At 41.6% G+C, this 20,179-nt stretch overlaps 2 protein-coding genes across 7 annotated transcripts in view; both read left to right on the top strand.

The window, feature by feature from the left end:
- Nucleotides 1–4,603, top strand: part of LOC133229655 (zinc finger protein 665-like) — a 74,255-nt gene extending 69,652 nt beyond the window's left edge. For all 5 annotated transcript variants that reach the window (XM_061386255.1, XM_061386254.1, XM_061386257.1 and 2 more), the window contains one exon: nucleotides 495–4,603. In XM_061386255.1, the coding sequence (XP_061242239.1) occupies nucleotides 495–2,995 (2,501 nt within the window). In that variant the 3' untranslated portion in view covers nucleotides 2,996–4,603. The remainder of the gene's footprint in view (nucleotides 1–494) is intronic.
- Nucleotides 1–20,179, top strand: part of LOC133229652 (zinc finger protein 665-like) — a 64,384-nt gene that overhangs the window by 5,481 nt on the left and 38,724 nt on the right. The window lies entirely within an intron of this gene.

Raw genomic sequence — 20,179 nt, 5'->3', positions numbered from 1 at the left:
AAACAACCAATTATGAATAGTTAATTATTAATTGGGTATGCTTGGTTTTAGATTATTTACTGTTACAATATATTATATATTGTTTAGAATTTATTTATGTACAGTAAGTATGCAGAACACAATAATAGTGTAATATTTTGCTTTTCAATTTGAGACAACTGTTGTTTGATACATTCCTAGGGGTCCTGGTAGAAGAATACTCTATTTTTGAGAGTTGGCCTAAGATTGCCCAACGTGAGTGTGTTTCACGTATGGTATTTAAAACTAGGCTATCTTAACGGTGAATTTATGTTATCATGCTTTCTTTTTTTTTTTTTCATGCTTTCTTAAATTAAGAATTCTATTCATTTAGTGTTTCTAAAAACTTAATGTCATCATTGTGGTGTTTCACAACTTGGTGTAAGTATTACTTTTGGTGTAATATATATTCAACATGAAAGATTTATTTTTGAATTATTATGAGCAGGATACCTGTGGTTCTTTTTATCTTGTAGATATCTCTCCTACACATGTGATCAAGCATTTACAACCCAAAGCGAACAGTGATAAACGAGAAACATTCCAAACATTGATGCTGGGAAGACCTGAAAGCTGTGAAATCAAACATTTTCATCTTTGGGAAAGTCAGGAAAATACGTGTGACTTTGAATGTCAGGGGAGAGATGACAAACGAAATTACAAAGGAACACCTGTAAGCCTTAATGGAAATGTGCCTGATGGAATAGATTCACAAGATGGAAAGGATGCAGGAATCAAGCCCTTTGGAAGTAGGCTTGGATTTAACTTTCAGGATAAACTGCAGATATTTCAAACTGGCGGGATAATTTCTGAATATAATGAAGTTGAGAGGTCTGTCAACAACAGTTTCTCATTTTCACCACTTCAAACAATTCCTCCTTGTGCCCAAATCAGTGTTTCTAATATATATGGGAATGACTTTATAAATCCTTCAGTAGTAATGCAAGACCTCAAAGCACACAGGGAAAAACCTTACAAATGTGATGAGTGTGGCAAGGCCTTTCGTGTAAAGTCAACCCTTTTAAGTCATCAGACAGTTCATACTGGAGAGAAACCTTACAAATGTGATGAGTGTGGCAAGGCCTTTCGTTTAAAGTCAATCCTTTTAACTCATCAGACAGTTCATACTGGAGAGAAACCTTACAAATGTGATGAGTGTGGCAAGGCCTTTCGTTTAAAGTCATTCCTTTTAACTCATCAGACAGTTCATACTGGAGAGAAACCTTACAAATGTGATGAGTGTGGCAAGGCCTTTCGTGCAAAGTCAACCCTTTTATCTCATCAGACAATACATACTGGAGAGAAACCTTACAAATGTAATGAGTGTGGCAAGGTCTTTACTCACAGCTCAAATCTCAGGAGACATCAGAAAATTCATACAGGACAGAAATTATTTAAATGTCGTATATGTGACAAAGTCTTCAGCCGAAGTGAACACCTTGCTGGTCATCAGAGCGTTCATTCTGGAGAGAAACCTTACAAATGTAATGAGTGTGGCAAGCACTTTAATCAGCCTTCAAAGTTCATAAGTCATAAGAGATTACATACTGGAGAGAAACCTTACAAATGTGATGAGTGTGGCAAGGACTTTAGTCAACCTTCACAGTTCATAAGTCATAAGAGATTACATACTGGAGAGAAACCCTACAAATGTGATGAGTGTGGCAAGGACTTTCATGTAAAGTCAATCCTTTTAAGGCATCAGACAGTTCATACTGGAGAGAAACCTTACAAATGTGATGAGTGTGGCAAGGCCTTTCGTGTAAAGTCAATCCTTTTAAGTCATCAGACAGTTCATACTGGAGAGAAACCTTACAAATGTGATGAGTGTGGCAAGGCCTTTACTGACAGCTCAAACCTCAGGAGACATCAGAAAATTCATATAGGACAGAAATTATTTAAATGTGATATATGTTACAAAGTCTTCAGTGAAAGGGAACAGCTTGCTGGTCATCAGAGCGTTCATTCTGGAGAGAAACCTTACAAATGTGATGAGTGTGGCATCGCCTTTCATGTAAAGTCAATCCTTTTAAGGCATCAGACAGTTCATACTGGAGAGAAACCTTACAAATGTGATGAGTCTGGCAAGGCCTTTCATGTAAAGTCAACACTTTTAAGGAATCAGAGAGTTCATACTGGAGAGAAACCTTACAAATGTGATGTGTGTGGCAAGGCCTTTAGTGAAAAGTCAGTCCTTTTAAGTCATCAGACAGTTCATACTGGAGAGAAACTTTACAAATGTGTTGAGTGTGGCAAGGCCTTTCGTGTAAACGCAATCCTTTTAACTCATCAGACAGTTCATACTGAAGAGAAACCTTACAAATGTGATGAGTGTGGCACGGCCTTTCGTGTAAAGTCAACGCTTTTAAGTCATCAGACAGTTCATACTGGAGAGAAACCTTACAAATGTGATGAGTGTGGCAAGGCCTTTCATGAAAAGTCAATCCTTTTCAGGCATCAGACAGTTCATACTGGAGAGAAACCTTACAAATGTGATGAGTGTGACAAGGCCTTTTGTGTAAAGTCAACACTTTTTAGACATCAGACAGTTCATACTGGACAGAAACCTTACAAATGTGATGAGTGTGGCAAGGCCTTTTGTATAAAGTCAATTCTTTTAAGTCATCAGAGAGTTCATACTGGAGAGAAACCTTACAAATGTGATGAGTGTAGCAAGGCCTTTCGTGTAAAGTCAACCCTTTTAAGGCATCAGACAGTTCATACTGGTGAGAAACCTTACAAATGTGATGAGTGTGGAAAAGTCTTCAGTCAAAAACCACATCTTCAACTTCACTGGAGAATTCATACTGGGGAAAGACCTTTCAGATGTGATGAGTGTGGCAAGTTCTTCAGTCGAAATTCACACCTTACAAGTCATCGCAGAATACATATAGAGCAACCTTTCAAATGTTTCAAGTGTGGAAAATCCTTTACTCAGGTCTCAGCACTCAGTAAACATGAGAAAATCCATATATGAGAGAAATGTATGTGAATGTGGTATATGGTAGAAGTCTTCAAAATTCACACCCTACTGTTGGTCAGAAAATTCATTCTCCTGAGAAACCATACAAATATCATGAATGTGGCAACATCTTAGGCTTCATCAGAAAATTCATACTGGATAGAAGCTAGATATATATGTATTTATTAGGTCTTTAGAACATGAATTCATTCTAGAAAGATTCCTCACCAATTTCACAGTTGTAAAAAAAAAAAAAACCTATCCTCACAGCTCAACATCTCGCCAGTAGTATTAGAGTATTTATCCTGGAAAAAACACACAGCAATGTAATGTGTGTGGCAAGGATCTTACCCAAAAGTCACAAGATAGGAACATAGTGGAGCCATACTTCCCAGACTCAGTGGTTGTGGCAAATCCTTTACCTTTTTCACTATATGTATTCTCTGATGACTTTAATCCATGTACTCAGCAACTACAGTAAGTCCATATTTGAAAAGAAGCTGTAGAAATATTTTCGTGTAAAATAAACCTGAATTCTAACTCAGCAGAGATGATTCTTTGGGACAGTAGTCCACCATCTTTTTGGTCTCCTGGCTTTCTGAATAAAGTCACTATTCCTTGCCCAACAAGTAGTCTCTCAGTTTATTGGCCTGTTGTGTGGTGAGCTCTAAGAGCTTGGCTTTGGTAATACATTGATCAAACACATTTTCTACATGCATTTCCTGATGGTCTCTGGGAAGGAATCAGTGAGATGAAGGGGCCAACTTTATTAGATATGATTTGGTCACACCTGTATTTCCTGGAAACACACACAGCCTGAATTACGAGATTCAGCCGTGTGTGTGAATTAGCAACAGGGAGGGTGGAAAATAATGTAAAACTAGGACATGACTCATCATGGTCAGTAGGATCAGGAAGCCCTTCCATACATAGTTAAGCCTATCATAAAACATATAATAATAATATAAAACATTATAATAGAAAACACTATAATAATAGTTATAAAACATAACTATTCCTTTTGTTATAATCTGTTTCACACAAGCTTGTGTTCCCCTTTTTTTTATAGCTATTGGGAACTTGCAGTTTAATAAGATTTTAAATTGTATACTTGTCTTAATTAATCTGTTTCTTTGAAAAACGAATCCCTTTTGATTCTTGAATCTGGATGTAATCTATGGTTGCCAGTAGATCTTTAATGACACTGGGAAGAGGGTCCCATGGCAGGAGTTGCCTCCTGGCTATGCACTCAATTACTTTGATGATCTAAGTGATTCATTGGGTGGTTAATTCTGGGCATTTTGGGATTAATAGCCATTTGCACTACTGCCGCTGACACAGGCATTGCTTTACAAATCTCAATTCAGATACACAACTTTGTTCAAAATTGGACCAAAGATGCTCATACTATGTGGACCACTCAGGCTCAGGTAAATGAAGAAGTTCAAGATGAAATACAGGAAATAAAAACAGCCATCCAATGGGTCAGAGATCAATTAATAGATTTACAAAAACAAGTTATGCTAAGATGTGACTGGAATTCTACTCAATTTTGTATTACCCCTGTTCGGTTCAACTATAGTGCCTACTCTTGGGAACAAATAAAATTTCACTTGTAAAACATATGTGATAACGCTTCCTTAAATGTACAATTATTACAAAAGGAAATCTTTGAAACCTTCTCTAAGAGTCTATCCTCTTCCAACAATTTGGAAACCTTAGCTGACCAGCTAGCTGATCAATTATCTGGGTTAGACCCTCGAGGATGGTTTCAAAGCATTACACATAGTAATGGATCTGGGACTATAACACTGATAATTATCCTGGTGATTATATTTGTAGTATACTGATGCCTTTCAACTAAAATTGTTCAAACTAAACAAACTCAATTGGCCCGGGCCTTTTTCACAAAAAGTATCTACAGTCACCCCCAATTATGAATAAATAAAAAAGGGGGAATTGTCAGGGGACGTTCAACTTTAAGGGATCCAATATGTTGCATTTTCTTCCTTTGTGTGCCATTTCTCAGAGACTCTGTTCCTTATCAGTTCCTCGAAAACAGGAATGAGCAGAGTTGCACGCAGTTCTTAGGACTTAGATCATGGGAAAGGGTACCTGCTTGGATTCCCTTCAGTGACTCCCTTCAGTGACCTTTTACTTACAGGACTATCCATTTTGTTGCAACTGATGGAATTTCATTTTTAATGGCTGAGTAATGATTTTATTGAAGGTATAAAAGCATCTGTCTACAATGCGGGAGATCTGGGTTTGATCCCTGGGTCGGGAAGATCCCCTGGAAAAAGAAATGGCAATCCACTCCAATACTATTGCCTGGAAAATCCCATGGACAGAGGAGCCTGGAAGGCTACAATCCATGGGGTGGCAAAGGGTTGGACATGCTTGAGCAACTTCACTTTGACTTTCAAGCATGCGTTTAGAAGTTCTTTAGTATAAGGTGAATGAGGGCCATATAGAGTTACACCCATTTTCACCTGTTGCATGTGAGAAAAATCAATGCGTTCCTATTGCGGTATTAGTTGCCCTTCAGCATAAACATTTCCTAACACAAAAAAGGCAAGAAGATCATTGACCTCAGAGACTCGCGATTGCAAAGCCAGTACGTCAGAAAGGCTTTGTCGTGAAGGACAATGAGTGGATCGTCTGTATTCATAAATATGAATGTGTGTTAGAAGCTTATTGTCAGCAAAAATGTATTGTTGATTTAGTGTCAGAGCATCAAAAGAATCATCAGATTAATTTTGTCCTCTAATTGAGGGGACCTTTGGTTTTGTGCCCGTTACAAGAGGAAGGGGAGGAGCACTTGGGACAGACGGAGCAGGGATGGTGGGAAAGTTTTGAAACATTTTATGTTGCTGTAACTGGGCCTTCTGTAGAGTCTTATCATCTAATTTATATTCATATAATGAGCATTCTGCTTGTTGACGAATATCAGGGGAGCTAGAATGGCCTTGAAATAGCAAGATCACGGCTTAAATGAAGGCCCACAAGGGCCAGAAATTTATTCCAGTATTTTCTCCCCGTCTTGCGGCTTGTTCAACATTTTCTTTAACCCAGCTCCAAATTTCTAAATCGAAACTGCCTTCATCAGGGAACCAGGGATTATATTTAACCATTCTTTGGAGACAAGCCTCTATCCATTGACGCAAAACCAACAGTCCTTGAACCTTAAATAAATGATGAAGTAAAGTAGAAAAGTGGTGGGGCTTTCCAGCCGTTTGTCGTATAACCCCGCACTTACCGACCTCCGTAGGTCCTAACAGTCGACTCCAGCCGCTTGCCAAGGACATTCACCAGGTCCCTGTTCAGGCGCCACTTGTCACAGTCTTTGTAGACTGGGACCCAGGGACTGGAGTGGATGAGAAGAAGGAAGCAGGGTGACGGACATCTCAAAACAAGGGTGCTTTTTTTGCAGAAACACATGTTTATGTATCTTCATACAAGGCAGCTTTAGTCAGTAAAAAAATTGAGCAAAAACAAAGCCAAGCAAATAACAATCTTCAAAGGGCCAGAAAGCATTCCATATACTGAGGAAGAGGGGCATAACTGAATAATTACTTTTAAGTAAAATGTCACTGAAGGGAGTCACTGAAAGGAATCCAAGCAGGTGCCCTTTCTCATGATCTCAGTCCTGAGAACTGCATGCAGCTCTGCTCGTTCCTATTTTCCAGGAACTGGTAAGGAATACAGACTCCTTGAGAAACAGCAGGCTAAAGAAGAAAATGCAACATATTGGATCCCTTAAAGTTGAACGTCCCCTGACACAGAGCAATTATTTTGAGCATCAGTTTGATCTGAACCAGGATATTATGTGTATGTGAATGAATCACATTTAACAGCTATCATTACCATTTGCTACTATTGTATTCAAAGAACTACATTCTGAATGTATCAAGGTTTCCTGTTTCCATGAATAAAATAGAAACCCTTGTGTCACAACCCTGGATGAATTGTGTTTATTCGATCAACACAGTTTTCTCTCACTTCAGTACTTATAACAGAAGCTAAGAAGGCACCATTCGGCTCTCAGGTTTAAATAGTCTAGAACAATTTCTTGTCACCATGGAATCAAACAACATAAAATTTGGGGGTTACATAGTCATAATTTGTAACTAAAGTTACTCTCTCTACACTCTATGCCAGGACATTCATATGATTGTAATCCAAATAGCACAGCAGTGCATTTTAGACCGACTTCCATTACTGTACAAAAATTGCATCAAATGAACTTAAAGGTCTTATCTGCTTTATTTTTATTTTTGGCTGTGCTGGGTCTTTGTTGCTACATGCAAGGTTTGTCTAGTTGCTGTGTGTGTTGGCTTTTCTTGTTGGGGAGCACAGCCTCTAGATGCGAGGGCTCAGTAGTTGCATCTCACAGGCTCTAAAGCATGGACTCAGTAGCTTCAGCACACACTGTTAATTGTCCTGTGGCATGTGGGATCTTCTCAGACCAAGGATGAAACGTGATGCTCTGCATTGACAGGCGGATTCTTAACCACTGAACCATTGGAGAAGTCCCTCATTAGCTTTATTGAATGATTCGTGCATTGGCCAGAATTCAGCCTGGTAAGTGGGTGCTTCAAGGAGCCTGACACAGTGGACAGTCTCAGGATGTTGAGGGTATTTTCATGTGTATTGTGATTATGTATCTGTTACAGATTTTTGTCTTCTCCTTACTATGAAGTTTTTATTTAGATATGGGCTCTTGGTGTTTCTTAGACTTGGGTGACTGTTTCCTTTCCCAGATTAGTGTGGTTTCAGCTGTTTTCTCCTTGGAAGATCTTTCCTGTCTTCTTCTGGGACTCCTACAGGACAAATATTTGTGGCTTATTGTCCTAGAGGTCTCTTAAAATCTCCTCCTTTTGTGCTTTTTTATTCTGTTCAGTAGTGGTGATTTTCAGTACTCTTTCTTCTGGCTCACTGATGTGTTTTCTGCCTCATTTAGCCTGTTCTGATTCACTTTAGTTTCTTCTTCTTTTTTTTTTTTTTAATTTCATTTACTATATTCCTCTGTTCTGTTTGGTTGGTTGTTATATTTTCTAAGTCTTCGTTAAATACTTCTCAGTTCTCAGGTCGTGCATTTTTCTCCCAAGTTCTTTGATCATGTTTACTACAATTACTCTGAACCCTTTCAGGTAGATTGTCTATCTCCACATTACTTAGTTCTTCTGGGGTTTTGTCTTGTTCCTCCCTCTGAAACATATTCCTCTGTCACCTCGTTTTGTGTAAATTACTATTTGTATTTTTATCTGGTAGCATAGTTAGGTTTCTCGACCTTGGAGAAGTGGCCCTCTGCAGGAGATATCCCAGGCACCCTTATTCTGATCCAAGGGCCAGAGGACATCTGATCGCACGGTGGTGTCCCACGGGTATTTGTGGACTCTGTTTGCAAGCTGTGGGACTCTACTTTTCTTGCTTTTGGTGTCTGCCCCCTGATGTGAAGAGCCAACTCATTGGAAAAGACTGTGATGCTGGGAAAGGTTGAGGACAGGAGGAAAAGGGGGCGACAGAGGACTAGAGGGTTGGATGACATCACCGATTCAATGGATATGAGTTTGAGCAAACTCCAGGAGATGGTGAAAGACAGGGAAGCCTTCCTTGCTGCAGTCCAAGGGGTCGCAAAGAGTCAGACACGGCTGAGTGGCTGACCAACAACCCTGCTGGGTGAGGCTGGTCTGGAGGCTTGTGCCTGCACAGTGATGGTTAGAACTGGGTCTTGACCCTTTGTGGGTACAGTTACATCAAAAGGCATGTGTACAGGAAGCCTTTGGACAGCCTGTCTGCTGATGGTTAGGGCTGCATCCTGGCCCTTTCATCCTTTGGCCTTAGGGGCCCCATTGCTGTAGCCTACAGGTTCTGAGTGGATCCAGTGTCAGGCCACGATGGAGACTTTACGCAGATGAGTGCTCTCTGATAGTTCTGCCCTCAGGATCTGTGTCCCCACAGTGAGCCACAGCCCACCCCCCACCCTCCAGAGATCCTTCAAGACCAGCAGGCAGGTCTCACCATCCAGGATCCTAGCAAACCATTGTGTTTTGCCCTTCATCTCAGCTTCGTCTCAGGGTGCGTGAGGCTTCATCTGCACCTGTTAAGAGTGAAGTCTCTGTTTTCCCCATTCCTGTGGAGCTCCTGCAGTCAGGGCCCACTGGTCTTCAGAAGTAAATGTTAAAGATTGCTATTCGTTGATTCATGGGTTGGTCAGCATCCCACCTGGTAAATAACAGGTGCTCCCAGAAGCTGTCTGTCATCTTTACACCAAGGTATATATGAATCAGTGGGTTGTTTTCAAACTTTTGTGACCTGAATATACTCATAAATGCCATGACGTGTACAAAGTAGGTGAAGCATAAACATGAAGAAGCTGAGTTTCTTTAGGGGTGGGGTTTACTTCCATGAAAAAACTGAAATGGCAAAATGGTGAAATGAAATGTTTAATTTGGGAGTTGGCAGTGATCAGGTGCTTGAAAGTCAAGTGAGTAGAGTTGCACAAGCACAGAGTGAAGGGAATGACTATGGATTACAACTGTATTTTGTCCTGCCGTTTCTCAGTGTTGTGTTCACATTCAGAGCCCGAAGATCTTGCAGAGAAACTGAGATGTGTTCTTGGCTCCCAACGGAAAATACTTTCGTTAATAACTCATGTTAAATTGGACTCAAATTCACTTTTATATCACAGTGTGCGAGTCCTTGTTTTAATGCTTTACGCATGCTATCTTTTTGAATTTGAGCTCCAAAATAAGTACTGATGTTCTTTCTCGTTTCCCAGATGAAGGAACTTGAATGGAACAAAAATCACCCCATCCCAGGAAGTGACTGAATGGGAGCTTGAATCCACGTTGTCTCACCTCAAAAAACTCGTCACCATGTTGCTACACTGAGGCCCAGGTTGTTGGCAATGCTACAGTAATTCTTGTTGCAATTGACAGGGCCGAGGTGCAGGCAGGCACAAAGCTTGGGACAAGTCACCTTGTCCCAGTTGTATTTCTGGGAGAACAGCTGAGGTCGGAGGCTCCCTGCGGTGGCACCTCAGGCAGCAGATAAGTGCAGGTGGACTCTCTGCATATAGTAATTCTGAGAGAGTAGGGCCATCCACCAGCGCTGTGCCCACAAAAATCAAATGCTGCTGGTCAGTTAGGATGACCTCAGTGTATTTACAAACATCTGTTGGAAGAACTTAACAGAAAAACCTGAACAAAACTGGCCAATCCAATAAATATCTGTGTCCATTGGGCCACCTCCCAGAAGAAAAAGACAGGAATAAACATCTCAATCATATATTTAGACTGTTTTTTTAAGACATAATTCTGTTGCACAGTTTAGTCTGTAGAATAGTGAAAATGTAACTTTTATATGCACCATGTGTGTATGCTAAGGTGCTATGGTTTTTCCAGTAGTCTTGTATGGATATGAGAGTTGGGTTATAAAGAAAGCTGAGCGCCGAAAAATTGATGCTTTTGAATTGTGTTGGAGAAGACTCTTGAGAGTCCCTTGGACTGCAAGGAGATCCATCCAACCAGTCCACCCTAAAGGAGATCAGTCCTGGGTGTTCATTGGAAGGACTGATGCTGAAGCTGAAACTCCAATACTTCGGCACCTCATGTGAAGATTTAACTCATTGGAAAAGACTCTGATGCTGGGAGGGACTAGGGGCAGGAGGAGAAGGGGACGACAGAGGATGAGATGGCTGGATGGCATCACCGACTAGATGGATGTGAGTTTGTGTGAACTCTGGGAGTTGGTGATGGACAGGGAGGCCTGGTGTGCTGCAATTCATGGGGTCGCAAAGAGTTGGACTCGACTGACCTACTGAACTGAACTGACATAATTGGACAAGATTGTGGTTGCTGAGGTTTAGAAGATAAACATGAGGAAGAGTTGAAACACTTTGGAGTAACAATAATTTATTTTCTATTAGAAATCATATCATTTTAATGGAGGACTAAAACAGAAACTCTTGGCAGAACTCTATTAGCCTTTGCCCTGCTTCATTCTGTACTCCAAGGCCAAGTTTGCCTCTTACTCCAGGTGTTTCTTGACTTCCTACTTTTGCATTCCAGTCCCCTAAAATGAAAAGGACATCTTTTTTGGGTGTTAGTTCTAGAAGGTCTTGTAGGTCTTCATAGACCCGTTCAACTTCAGCTTCTTCAGTGTTACTCTTGGGGCATAGACTTGGATTACCATGATATTGAATGGTTTGCCTTGGAAACAAACAGAGATCATTCTGTCGTTTTTGAGATAGCATCCAAGTACTGCATTTTGGGATGCAACTCTTGTTGACTATGATGGCTACTCCATTTCTTCTAAGGGATTCCTGCCCACAGTAGTAGATATAATGGTCATCTGAGTTAAATTAACCCATTACAGTCCATCTTAGTTTGCTGATTCCTTGAATGTTGACGTTCACTCTTGCTATTTCCTGTTTGACCACTTCCAATTTGCCTTGATTCATGAACCTAACATTCCAGGTTCCTATGCAATATTGCTTTTTACAGTATTCAACCTTGCTTCTATCACCATTCCCATCCACAACTGGGTGTTGTTTCTTCTTTGGCTCCATCCCTTCGTTCTTTCTGGAGTTATTTCTCCACTGATCTCCAGTAGCATATTGGGCACCTACCAACCTAGGGAGTTCATCTTTCAGTGTCCTATCTTTTTGCCTTTTCATATGGTTCATGGGGTTCACAAGGCAAGAATACTGAAGTGGTTTGCCATTCCCTTCTCCAGTGGACCACATTCTGTCAGACCTCTCCACCATGACCCATCCGTCTTGGGTGGCCCCACAGAGCATGACTTAGATTCATTGAGTTAAACAAGGCTGTGGTCTATGTGATAACATTGGCTAGTTGTCTGTGATTGTGGTTTCAGTCTGTCTGCCCTCTGATGCTCTCTCTCAGTGCCTACTGTCTTACTTGGGTTTCTCTTACCTTGGACGTGGGGTATCTCTTCATGGCTCCTCCAGCAAGGCGCAGCCACTGCTCCTTATCTTGGACGCGGGGTAGCTCATCTCAGCCATTGCCCCTGACCTTGGATATGGGGTAGCTCCTCTCAGCTGCCACCCCTGACCTTGGACGTAGGGTAGCTCCTCTCAGCTGCCACTCCGACATTGGATATAGAGTAGCTCCTCTTGGTCGGGCTTGTTAAAGGCCACATAAAGCAAGCCGAATTCTCAGTTAGTCGTACACTGGTGTGTGGCATTTTCAGATCCAGTAAGTGATAAAACTGTTTAGCTTGTGAAGGCAGAAGTAGAAAAACATCTATTTCTGCTTTATTGACTATGCCAAAGCCTTTGACTGTGTGGATCACAATAAACTGTGGAAAATTCTAAAATAGATGGGAATACCAGACCGCCTGGCCTGCCTCTTGAGAAACCTGTATGCAGGTCAAGAAGCAACAGTGAGATCTGGACATGGAATAACAGACTGGTTCCAAATAGGAAAAGGAGTACATCAAGGCTGTATATTGTCACCCTGCTTATTTAACTTATATGCAGAGTACATCATGGGAAATGCTGGGCTGGAGGAAGCACAAGCTGTAGTCAAGATTGCTGGGAGAAATATCAATAACCTCAGATATGCAGATGACACCACCCTTATGGCAGAAAGTGAAGAAGAACTAAAGAGCCTCTTGATAAAAGTGAAATAGGAGAGTGAAAAAGTTGGCCTAAAGCTCAACATTCAGAAAATGAAGATCATAGCATCCGGTCCCATCACTTCATGGGGTACTGGAAATATTGGCTGGCTTTATTTTGGGGGGCTCCAAAATCACTGCAGCTAGTGATTGCAGCCATGAAATTAAAAAATGCTTACTCCTTGGCAGGAAAGTTATGACCAACCTAGACAGCATATTAAAAAGCAGACATTACTTTGTCAACAAAAGTCTGTCTAGTCTAGGCTATGGTTTTTCCAGTGGTCATGTATGCATGTAAGAATTGGACTATAAAGAAAGCTGGAAAAAAAAAAGAAAGTTGAGCGCTGAAGAATTGATGCTTTTGAACTGTGGTGTTGAAGAAGACTCTTGAGAGTCCCTTGGACAGCAAGGAGATCCAACCAGTCCATCCTAAAGGAGATTAGTCCTGAGTGTTCATTGGACTGCCTGATGCTGAATCTGAAACTGCGATACTTTGGCCACCTGATGGGAAGAACTGACTCATTGCAAAAGACCCTGATGCTGGGCAAGATTGAGGGCAGGAGGACAAGGGGACAACAGAGGATGAGATGTTTGGATGGCATCACCGACTCAATGGACTTGGGTTTAGGTGGACTCTGGGAGTTGGTGATAGACACGAAGGCGTGTGAAGCAGTTCATGGTGTCTCAAAGAGTCGGACATGACTAGGCGACTGAACTGAAAAGAGAAACTATTAGAAAGTTACCATAATCACAACTATATGAGAGGTTATGTCAATTAACAATGGAAAGAGAGGACTTCCTTTGGTCCAGTGGTTAAGAATCCACCTTGCAATGCAGGGGACACAAGTTCTATCTCTGGTCAGGAAACTATGATCTCACATGCAGAGTAACCAAGCCCGAGTGCTGCAACTAGAGAGTCTGCTGCAGCTAATACCCAAAATAAATATTTTTTTTAAAAAAAGGAAAGAGGTACTCAAAAATTACATATATATCACTAATGTGTAAAATTGCAGTAGTGTTTTGTATGTTTTTCTTGTATCCTGACACCTAATATGTTTACTAGAAATTCCTGTAAATCCTTTTGCCTTTCACATATTCCATTTCATTAAATTTCCTATTGATGTAACAAATCACCACCAACTGAGTGGATTAAAACAACAAATTTGTTCTCTTGCAGTTCTGGACGCCAGGATTGTAAAATGAACCCACAGCCCTGTGGTGCATCTGGATTCTCCAGGTCAGAATACTTTTCCTTGCCTTTCCTGTTTCTACATGTTATTTTCTTCCTTTGACTCATTGTTTCCTTACTCTACCTTTGAAAGCTGCAAGGTGGCATTAAAATTTTTTTTAATATTTATTTTTTTTGACCAGTTCTTGTTTTAAGCACGTTTGATGTTTAGTCGTAGCATTCAAGCTCTTAGTTGTGTCATATGATATCTAGTTCCCTGACCAGGGATTGAACCAGGGTCCCCTACGTTGGGAGTGTGGAGTCCTAGCCACTGGACCACCAGGGGAGTCCCAAGGTATCTTAAAATCTCTTTACCTTCCATGACATCACTGGCTTCAAGATGATTCTATCTCCATCTGTATTTTTCTTAGAAGGGCCTTTGGAATGATAATTCATTTACCAGTTCATCCAATCTAATCTCCTGTGTCCAGATTTTAACTAGATCACATTTGCAGACTGCCCTTGGACATTTAAAGTAGTACTCAACATGTTCTAGATAAGAGGATGTGGGCAGTATTGGGGCAGGGGGGAGTGCATTATTCAGCCTACCACAGTCAGACTGTCTTCTCCTGATGGGTGTACAATTTTAACATCCTTTTCTCTCCATATAGCTTTTATCACTTTTTGTTAAAACATTGATTTGTATTTATTAATTTGGCGATGTTGGACTTCGGTTGTGGCACCTGAGATCTTCAGTCTTCCTTGTAGCATCTTTTCCTTGCAGCATGTGAAGTCTTAGTTGTGGCATGCGGAATCTAGTTCCCCGACCAGTGATCAAAACCAGACCCTCTGCATTATCCACTGGATGGACCACCAGCGAAGTCCTTAGTGCTTTTATTTATTTTACTCACTTAATTTACTGGCTAGAATGTCTAAAACAATGTCAATAGCAGTGCTGAGAATGGACATATTGGTCTGCTTCCTAATCTCTGGGGAAAAGCATCCAGTCTTTCACCATTGAGTATGGTGTTTGCTGTAAGTTTTTGCAGGTGTTCTTTCTTGAGTTGAGGGAGGTTCCCACTCTTCTTTGTTTTCTGAAGTTTATATTATAAGTGGTTGTTTACTTTTGTTCAATGCAGTTTTTGAATCAATTTAATAAGACAGTTTGCTTTTCCTTCTTTTGTCTGTCAACAGTCTGGATGACATTGATTGAAATTTGAGATAGCCTTCTATCCCTCATTCTATACCCCCATTGGATCACTGAATACAATTATTTTTGTCTCTTGCTGATTTTTTATTTCCTTGCTGATTTCTATTGCTAATATTTTGTTAACAATGTTTGCTTCTTCATGTGGGATTTAGTTGGTAGTTATCTTTATCTTTTCTTTTCTTCTGATACCTTTGTCTCCTATTGTCTCACGGTAATACTGGCCTCATACATTGAGTTGGGAAGTGTTCCCTCCTTTTCTTTGGTCTAAAAGAAATCATGTCAAGTTGCTGCTAAATCTTCTTTGTATGTTTGTTCATTTAGTCAGTTCAGTCGCTCAGTCATGTCCAACTCTTTGCCACCCCATGGACTGCAGTACTCCAGGCTTCCCTGTCCATCACAAACTCCCAGAGCTTATTCAAACTCATGTCCATCGAGTTGGTGATGCCATCCAACCATCTCATCCTGTGTTGTCCCCTTCTCCTCCCGCCTTCAGTCATTCCCAGCCTCAGGGTATTTTCCAATGAGGCAATGCTTTGCATCAGGTGGCCGAAGTATTGGGAGTTTCAGCTTTAGCATCAGTCCTCCCAATGAATATTCAGGACTGATTTCCTTTAGGATGGACTGGTTGGATCTTTTTGCAGTCCAAAGGACTCTCAAGAGTCTCCTCCAATGCCACAGTTCAATTCTTTGTCCCTCAGCTTTCTTTATAGTTCAACTCTCACATCCGTATGACTTTTGAAAAGCCAAAGCTTTGACTAGACAGGCCTTTGTTGGCAAAGTAATGTCTCTGCTTTTTAATATGCTGTCTAGGTTGGTCATAACTTTGCTTCCAAGGAGCAAGCGTCTTTTAATTTCATGGCTGCAGCCATCATTTGCAGTGATTTTGGCGCCCAAAAAAGTAAAGTTTGTCACCATTTCCATTGTTTCCCCATCTATTTGCCATGAAGTGGTGGGACCAGATGCCATGATCTTAGTTTTCTGAATGTTGAGTTTTAAGCCAGCTTTGTCACTCTTTCACTTTTAGCAAAAAGCTCTTTAGTTCTTCTTCGTATGTTTATTAGGTATGTCTAATACCACTGTTGTGACTTTGTTACACTAACGTTTGTTAAGTCAAGGTTCTCAGTGCTGGACGCTATGTCACAACTCAATAGAAGACTGCAAGGGAAAGCAAAATGGAAGTGTGTTTTACTCACACATCCTGGAGGAGCTGCAAAGCAAACGTCAAGGGCTCAAGTGGGAAGTCAGTGCAAGGTGTAGAGAGCCGGGCAGGGACGGCCTGGGGCTTGTACCTTCATAAGGCTCTGTAGGACTGTGAAGAAAGCTCAGTGCTGAAGAATTGATGCTTTTGAACTGTGCTGTTGGAGAAGACTGTTGAGAGTTCCTTGGACTGCAAGGAGATCCAACCAGTCCATTCTGAAGGAGACCAGCCCTGGGATTTCTTTGGAAGGAATGATGCTAAAGCTGAAACTCCAGTACTTTGGCCATCTCATGCGAAGAGTTGACTTATTGGAAAAGACTCTGATGCTGGGAGGGATTGGGGGCAGGAGGAGAAGGGGATGACAGAGGATGAGATGGCTGGATGGCATCACTGACTCGATGGACGTGAGTCTGAGTGAACTCCGGGAGTTGGTGATGGACAGGGAGTCCTGGAGTGCTGCGATTCATGGAGTCACAAATAGTCGGACACGACTGAGCGACTGAACTAACTAACTAATTAGGCTCTGTAGATAGAGTTCTCTGGGGTCCAGGGTTAAGGCTGGATCGAACTTTGTTCTTTATCCTGATAGTGTAATGTTCCATGAAACACAGGGCCACTCTGCTACGTGTGTTCAGTGACAGGCAAACATTATTAGAGCACTTAGTGTTTTCTAATTAACCAATTTGTTTCCTTTCTGCTCTGTGTGAATCTAAACATGCTAAAATATTTCTCTAATTTAATACAGATGTTCTGATTCTAGTATCAATGTGGGTAATAAAAGAACTCGTCTTGACATGTTCTCTATTCATTGCATCCTACTTAAATTGAGAGAGAGGCATGGTGACAGATGTCATTTCTGGCTCCAACAGTCTCCCCGTTCTCTACTCCACACCAGGCAACGGAAGGGGTGACCCACAGCTGTCTAAGTCAAGTCACTGTCCCCTGGGCTGAACAGGATGGCAAGTGGAAGCTCTATTATGATACAAATAATTAGAAAATGCACACATACAGACAGGAAATTTTCAATTCGCATCCTCATCAGAATAATTTTAAAAGGTATTTTTTGGAGTCCAAAGCCACCAATCAAATACATCACAACTTAATCATGCATAAGCAAACAGCTCAGCACTCATCTGCATCCAGATCTCCACCCTCTCACTTCGTGTTTCCCTTTCATTTTGTTTGTCTATCTGTCCCTCTCTGCTGTGCTATCTCTTTGCACATTGTTCCCCCTCAACCTTTCTGAACTGTTTCCTTGTGTCCCTCACTTTCAGTCCTGCAGGTTACCACCATTGAATCCGTGACATGCCCTTCATCCCCACTCTGCCCCACCTCTGGTGGCCAAACTACCTTTCCACCCTCTCTTCCTCTGCTTACTTTGTTCCCGCTCTAGCCCTTCTCCTCTCCCAGCATCAAGTCTCTCCGTAGGCCATGTCTTCCACCCTTTTATACCCTCATTATACTGATCAGCCTTGGAGCAGGAAATGGCAACTCACTCCAGTATTCTCGCCTGGAGAATTCCATGGACAGAAGAGCCTAGTGTACTACAGTCCATGGGAATCACAAAAAGTCAGACACGACTGACTAACCTTCTCTTTTCATACTGATCAGGGGCTCCTCTCCTATTCAGTCTTTACTCCTTCATGTCCCAAGAGATCCCAAATTTCTTTCACTTTGTTTTTTACCACCTGCTTCTTTCAGTGTTTATTCTTTCATTCTTCCCATCTCTTTGCAAAACACCCATCCTCCACACTGTCCTCTGATCTCACCCACTCTTCTTTTCTCCTCATGTTTCTATTTCTCTCAGTCACTCAGGCTCCTGACCCCTCTTGCCCACACATTCAGAGTAGGTGGAATGCAGTAAGATGTCTGCCTCGTGAGAGAGCACTGATGAAATAAAAACTCAACAATTTAAGGCAAGACAGGAAAATTAAACGCAAACTTTCCCTCTGCCCATTTTGGCCCCCTCCCTCCTCTCCCGTGAGCCCTGTGTTAACCAGACCTCGATGGAAGAACCTGCTCAAACGTAAAAATCAATTTTTCTTCCTCTGGCACCAAGCCACATCACTCCTTAGAAGACAACATTCTCAATATTCTAAAGGATCACAATGAGACAGAAGGAAGGTGGCAGGGCACAACCATTCAAAGAAGTGAGGAGATGGGATGACACAGTCATTGAGAAAAAAAGGATATGACAAAAAGTAGTTAGAACCCCAACGAGGCCCAAGATGGCGGAAGAGTCTACTTCCAGTTGACCTTAAGCCTCATTACACTCTCACTCTAACACATCACCTAAACGACACCCCCCAGGCACAATGATAGTTCACAGGATAACCATAAAAGATCAAAAAGCAGGCAGAGGCCCAATTCCCAGAAACCCTGCCCCTTCCTCAAATAGAATCTTTTTCCCATCTACTTTTCCTTCATTGAATAGTCTTTGACTGTGTGTATCTCACACAAACTATGGAAAATTCTTCAAGAGATGGGAATACCAGACCACCTGCCATGCATCCTGAGAAATCTGTAGGTCAGGAAGCAACAGTTAGAAGTGGACATGGAACAACAGACTGGTTCCAAATAGGGAAAGGAGTACGTCAAGAGTATATATTGTCACCCTGCTTAACTAACTAATATGCAGAGTATATCATTCAAAATGCTGGGCTGGATGAAACACAAACTGGAATCAATGCTAGGAGAAATATCAATAACTTCAGATATGCAGATGACACCACCCTTATGGCATAAAGTGAAGAACTAAAGAGCCTCTAGATGAAAGTTAAACAGGAGAGTGAAAAAGCTGGCTTAAAGCTCAACATTCAGAAAACTAAGATCACAGCATTCTGTCCCATCACTTCATGGCAAATAGTTGGGGAAACAGTGGAAACAGACACTATTTTGGGGGCTCCAAAATCACTGCAGATGGTGACTGCAGCCATGAAATTAAAAGACACTTGCTTCCTGGAAGAAAAGCTATGAGCAACCTACACAACATATTAAAAAGCAGAGACATTACTTTGCCGACAAAGGTCCATCTAGTCAAAGATATAGTTGTTGCAGTAGTCATGTATGGATGTAAGAGTTGGACTATAAAGAAAGCTGAGTGCCGAAGAATTGATGCTTTTGAACTGTGATGTTGGAGATGACTCTTCAGAGTACCTTGGGCTGCAAGGAGATCCAGCCAGTCAATCTTAAAGGAAATAAGTGCTGAATATTCATTGGAAGGACTGAGGCTGAAGCTGAAACTCCAGTACTTTGACCACCAGATGCAAAGAACTGATTCATTGGAAAAGACCCTGATGCTGGCAAAGAGTGAAGGTGGCAGGAAAAGGGGATGACAGAGGATGAGATGGTTAGATGGCATCACTGACTCAATGGACATGAGTTTGAGTAAGCTCTGGGAGTTGGTAATGGACTGGGAAGCCTGGTTCACTGAAGTCCATGGAGTTGCAGACAGTCGGACATGACTGAGTGACTGAACTCAACTCAGAGCGTTACAGTAAGTGTATCTTAGCAGGTCTTTGAAAAGGAGTACCCAGGCAAAGGAGCTTAGAGAAATTCAAGAGATACACCAAAAGCCCAATGAGTATCCATCAGAGTTTCTAGAAAGAGTTTATCATACTTTATAGGCACTACTCTGATGCAAACCCTGAGGCCTCTGAAAATAATGAGAATGGTAAACATAACCATTATTGGACAAAGCTCCCCAGACATCAGAAACTCACAAAAGTTAGATGGTCCATTTGGAATGACCCCTTCTCAACTGGCAGATGTTGCTTTAAAAGTGTTCAACAGCAGGGAACAGCAAACGAAGCAAGAAGATGCAGGACTGAAAGCCACATTACCTGGTGGCAGCAGTGGACTCCCAGAGCATGAGTAACCTGAGGAGAGGTGAGCCACCGCGGGGGAGGGAACAACACGCTTAGTGTAAGGAGGGCACTGGAAAACAGACTGTCCTTGGCTAAGGAGTGAGAAGGAAAA

The sequence above is a fragment of the Bos javanicus genome, chromosome 18 (assembly GCF_032452875.1).
Source record: "Bos javanicus breed banteng chromosome 18, ARS-OSU_banteng_1.0, whole genome shotgun sequence".
NCBI classification, from domain to species: domain Eukaryota; kingdom Metazoa; phylum Chordata; class Mammalia; order Artiodactyla; family Bovidae; genus Bos; species Bos javanicus.
Note: the sequence above shows the minus strand (reverse complement) of the source record. Positions and strands in the feature narration are given on the sequence as shown.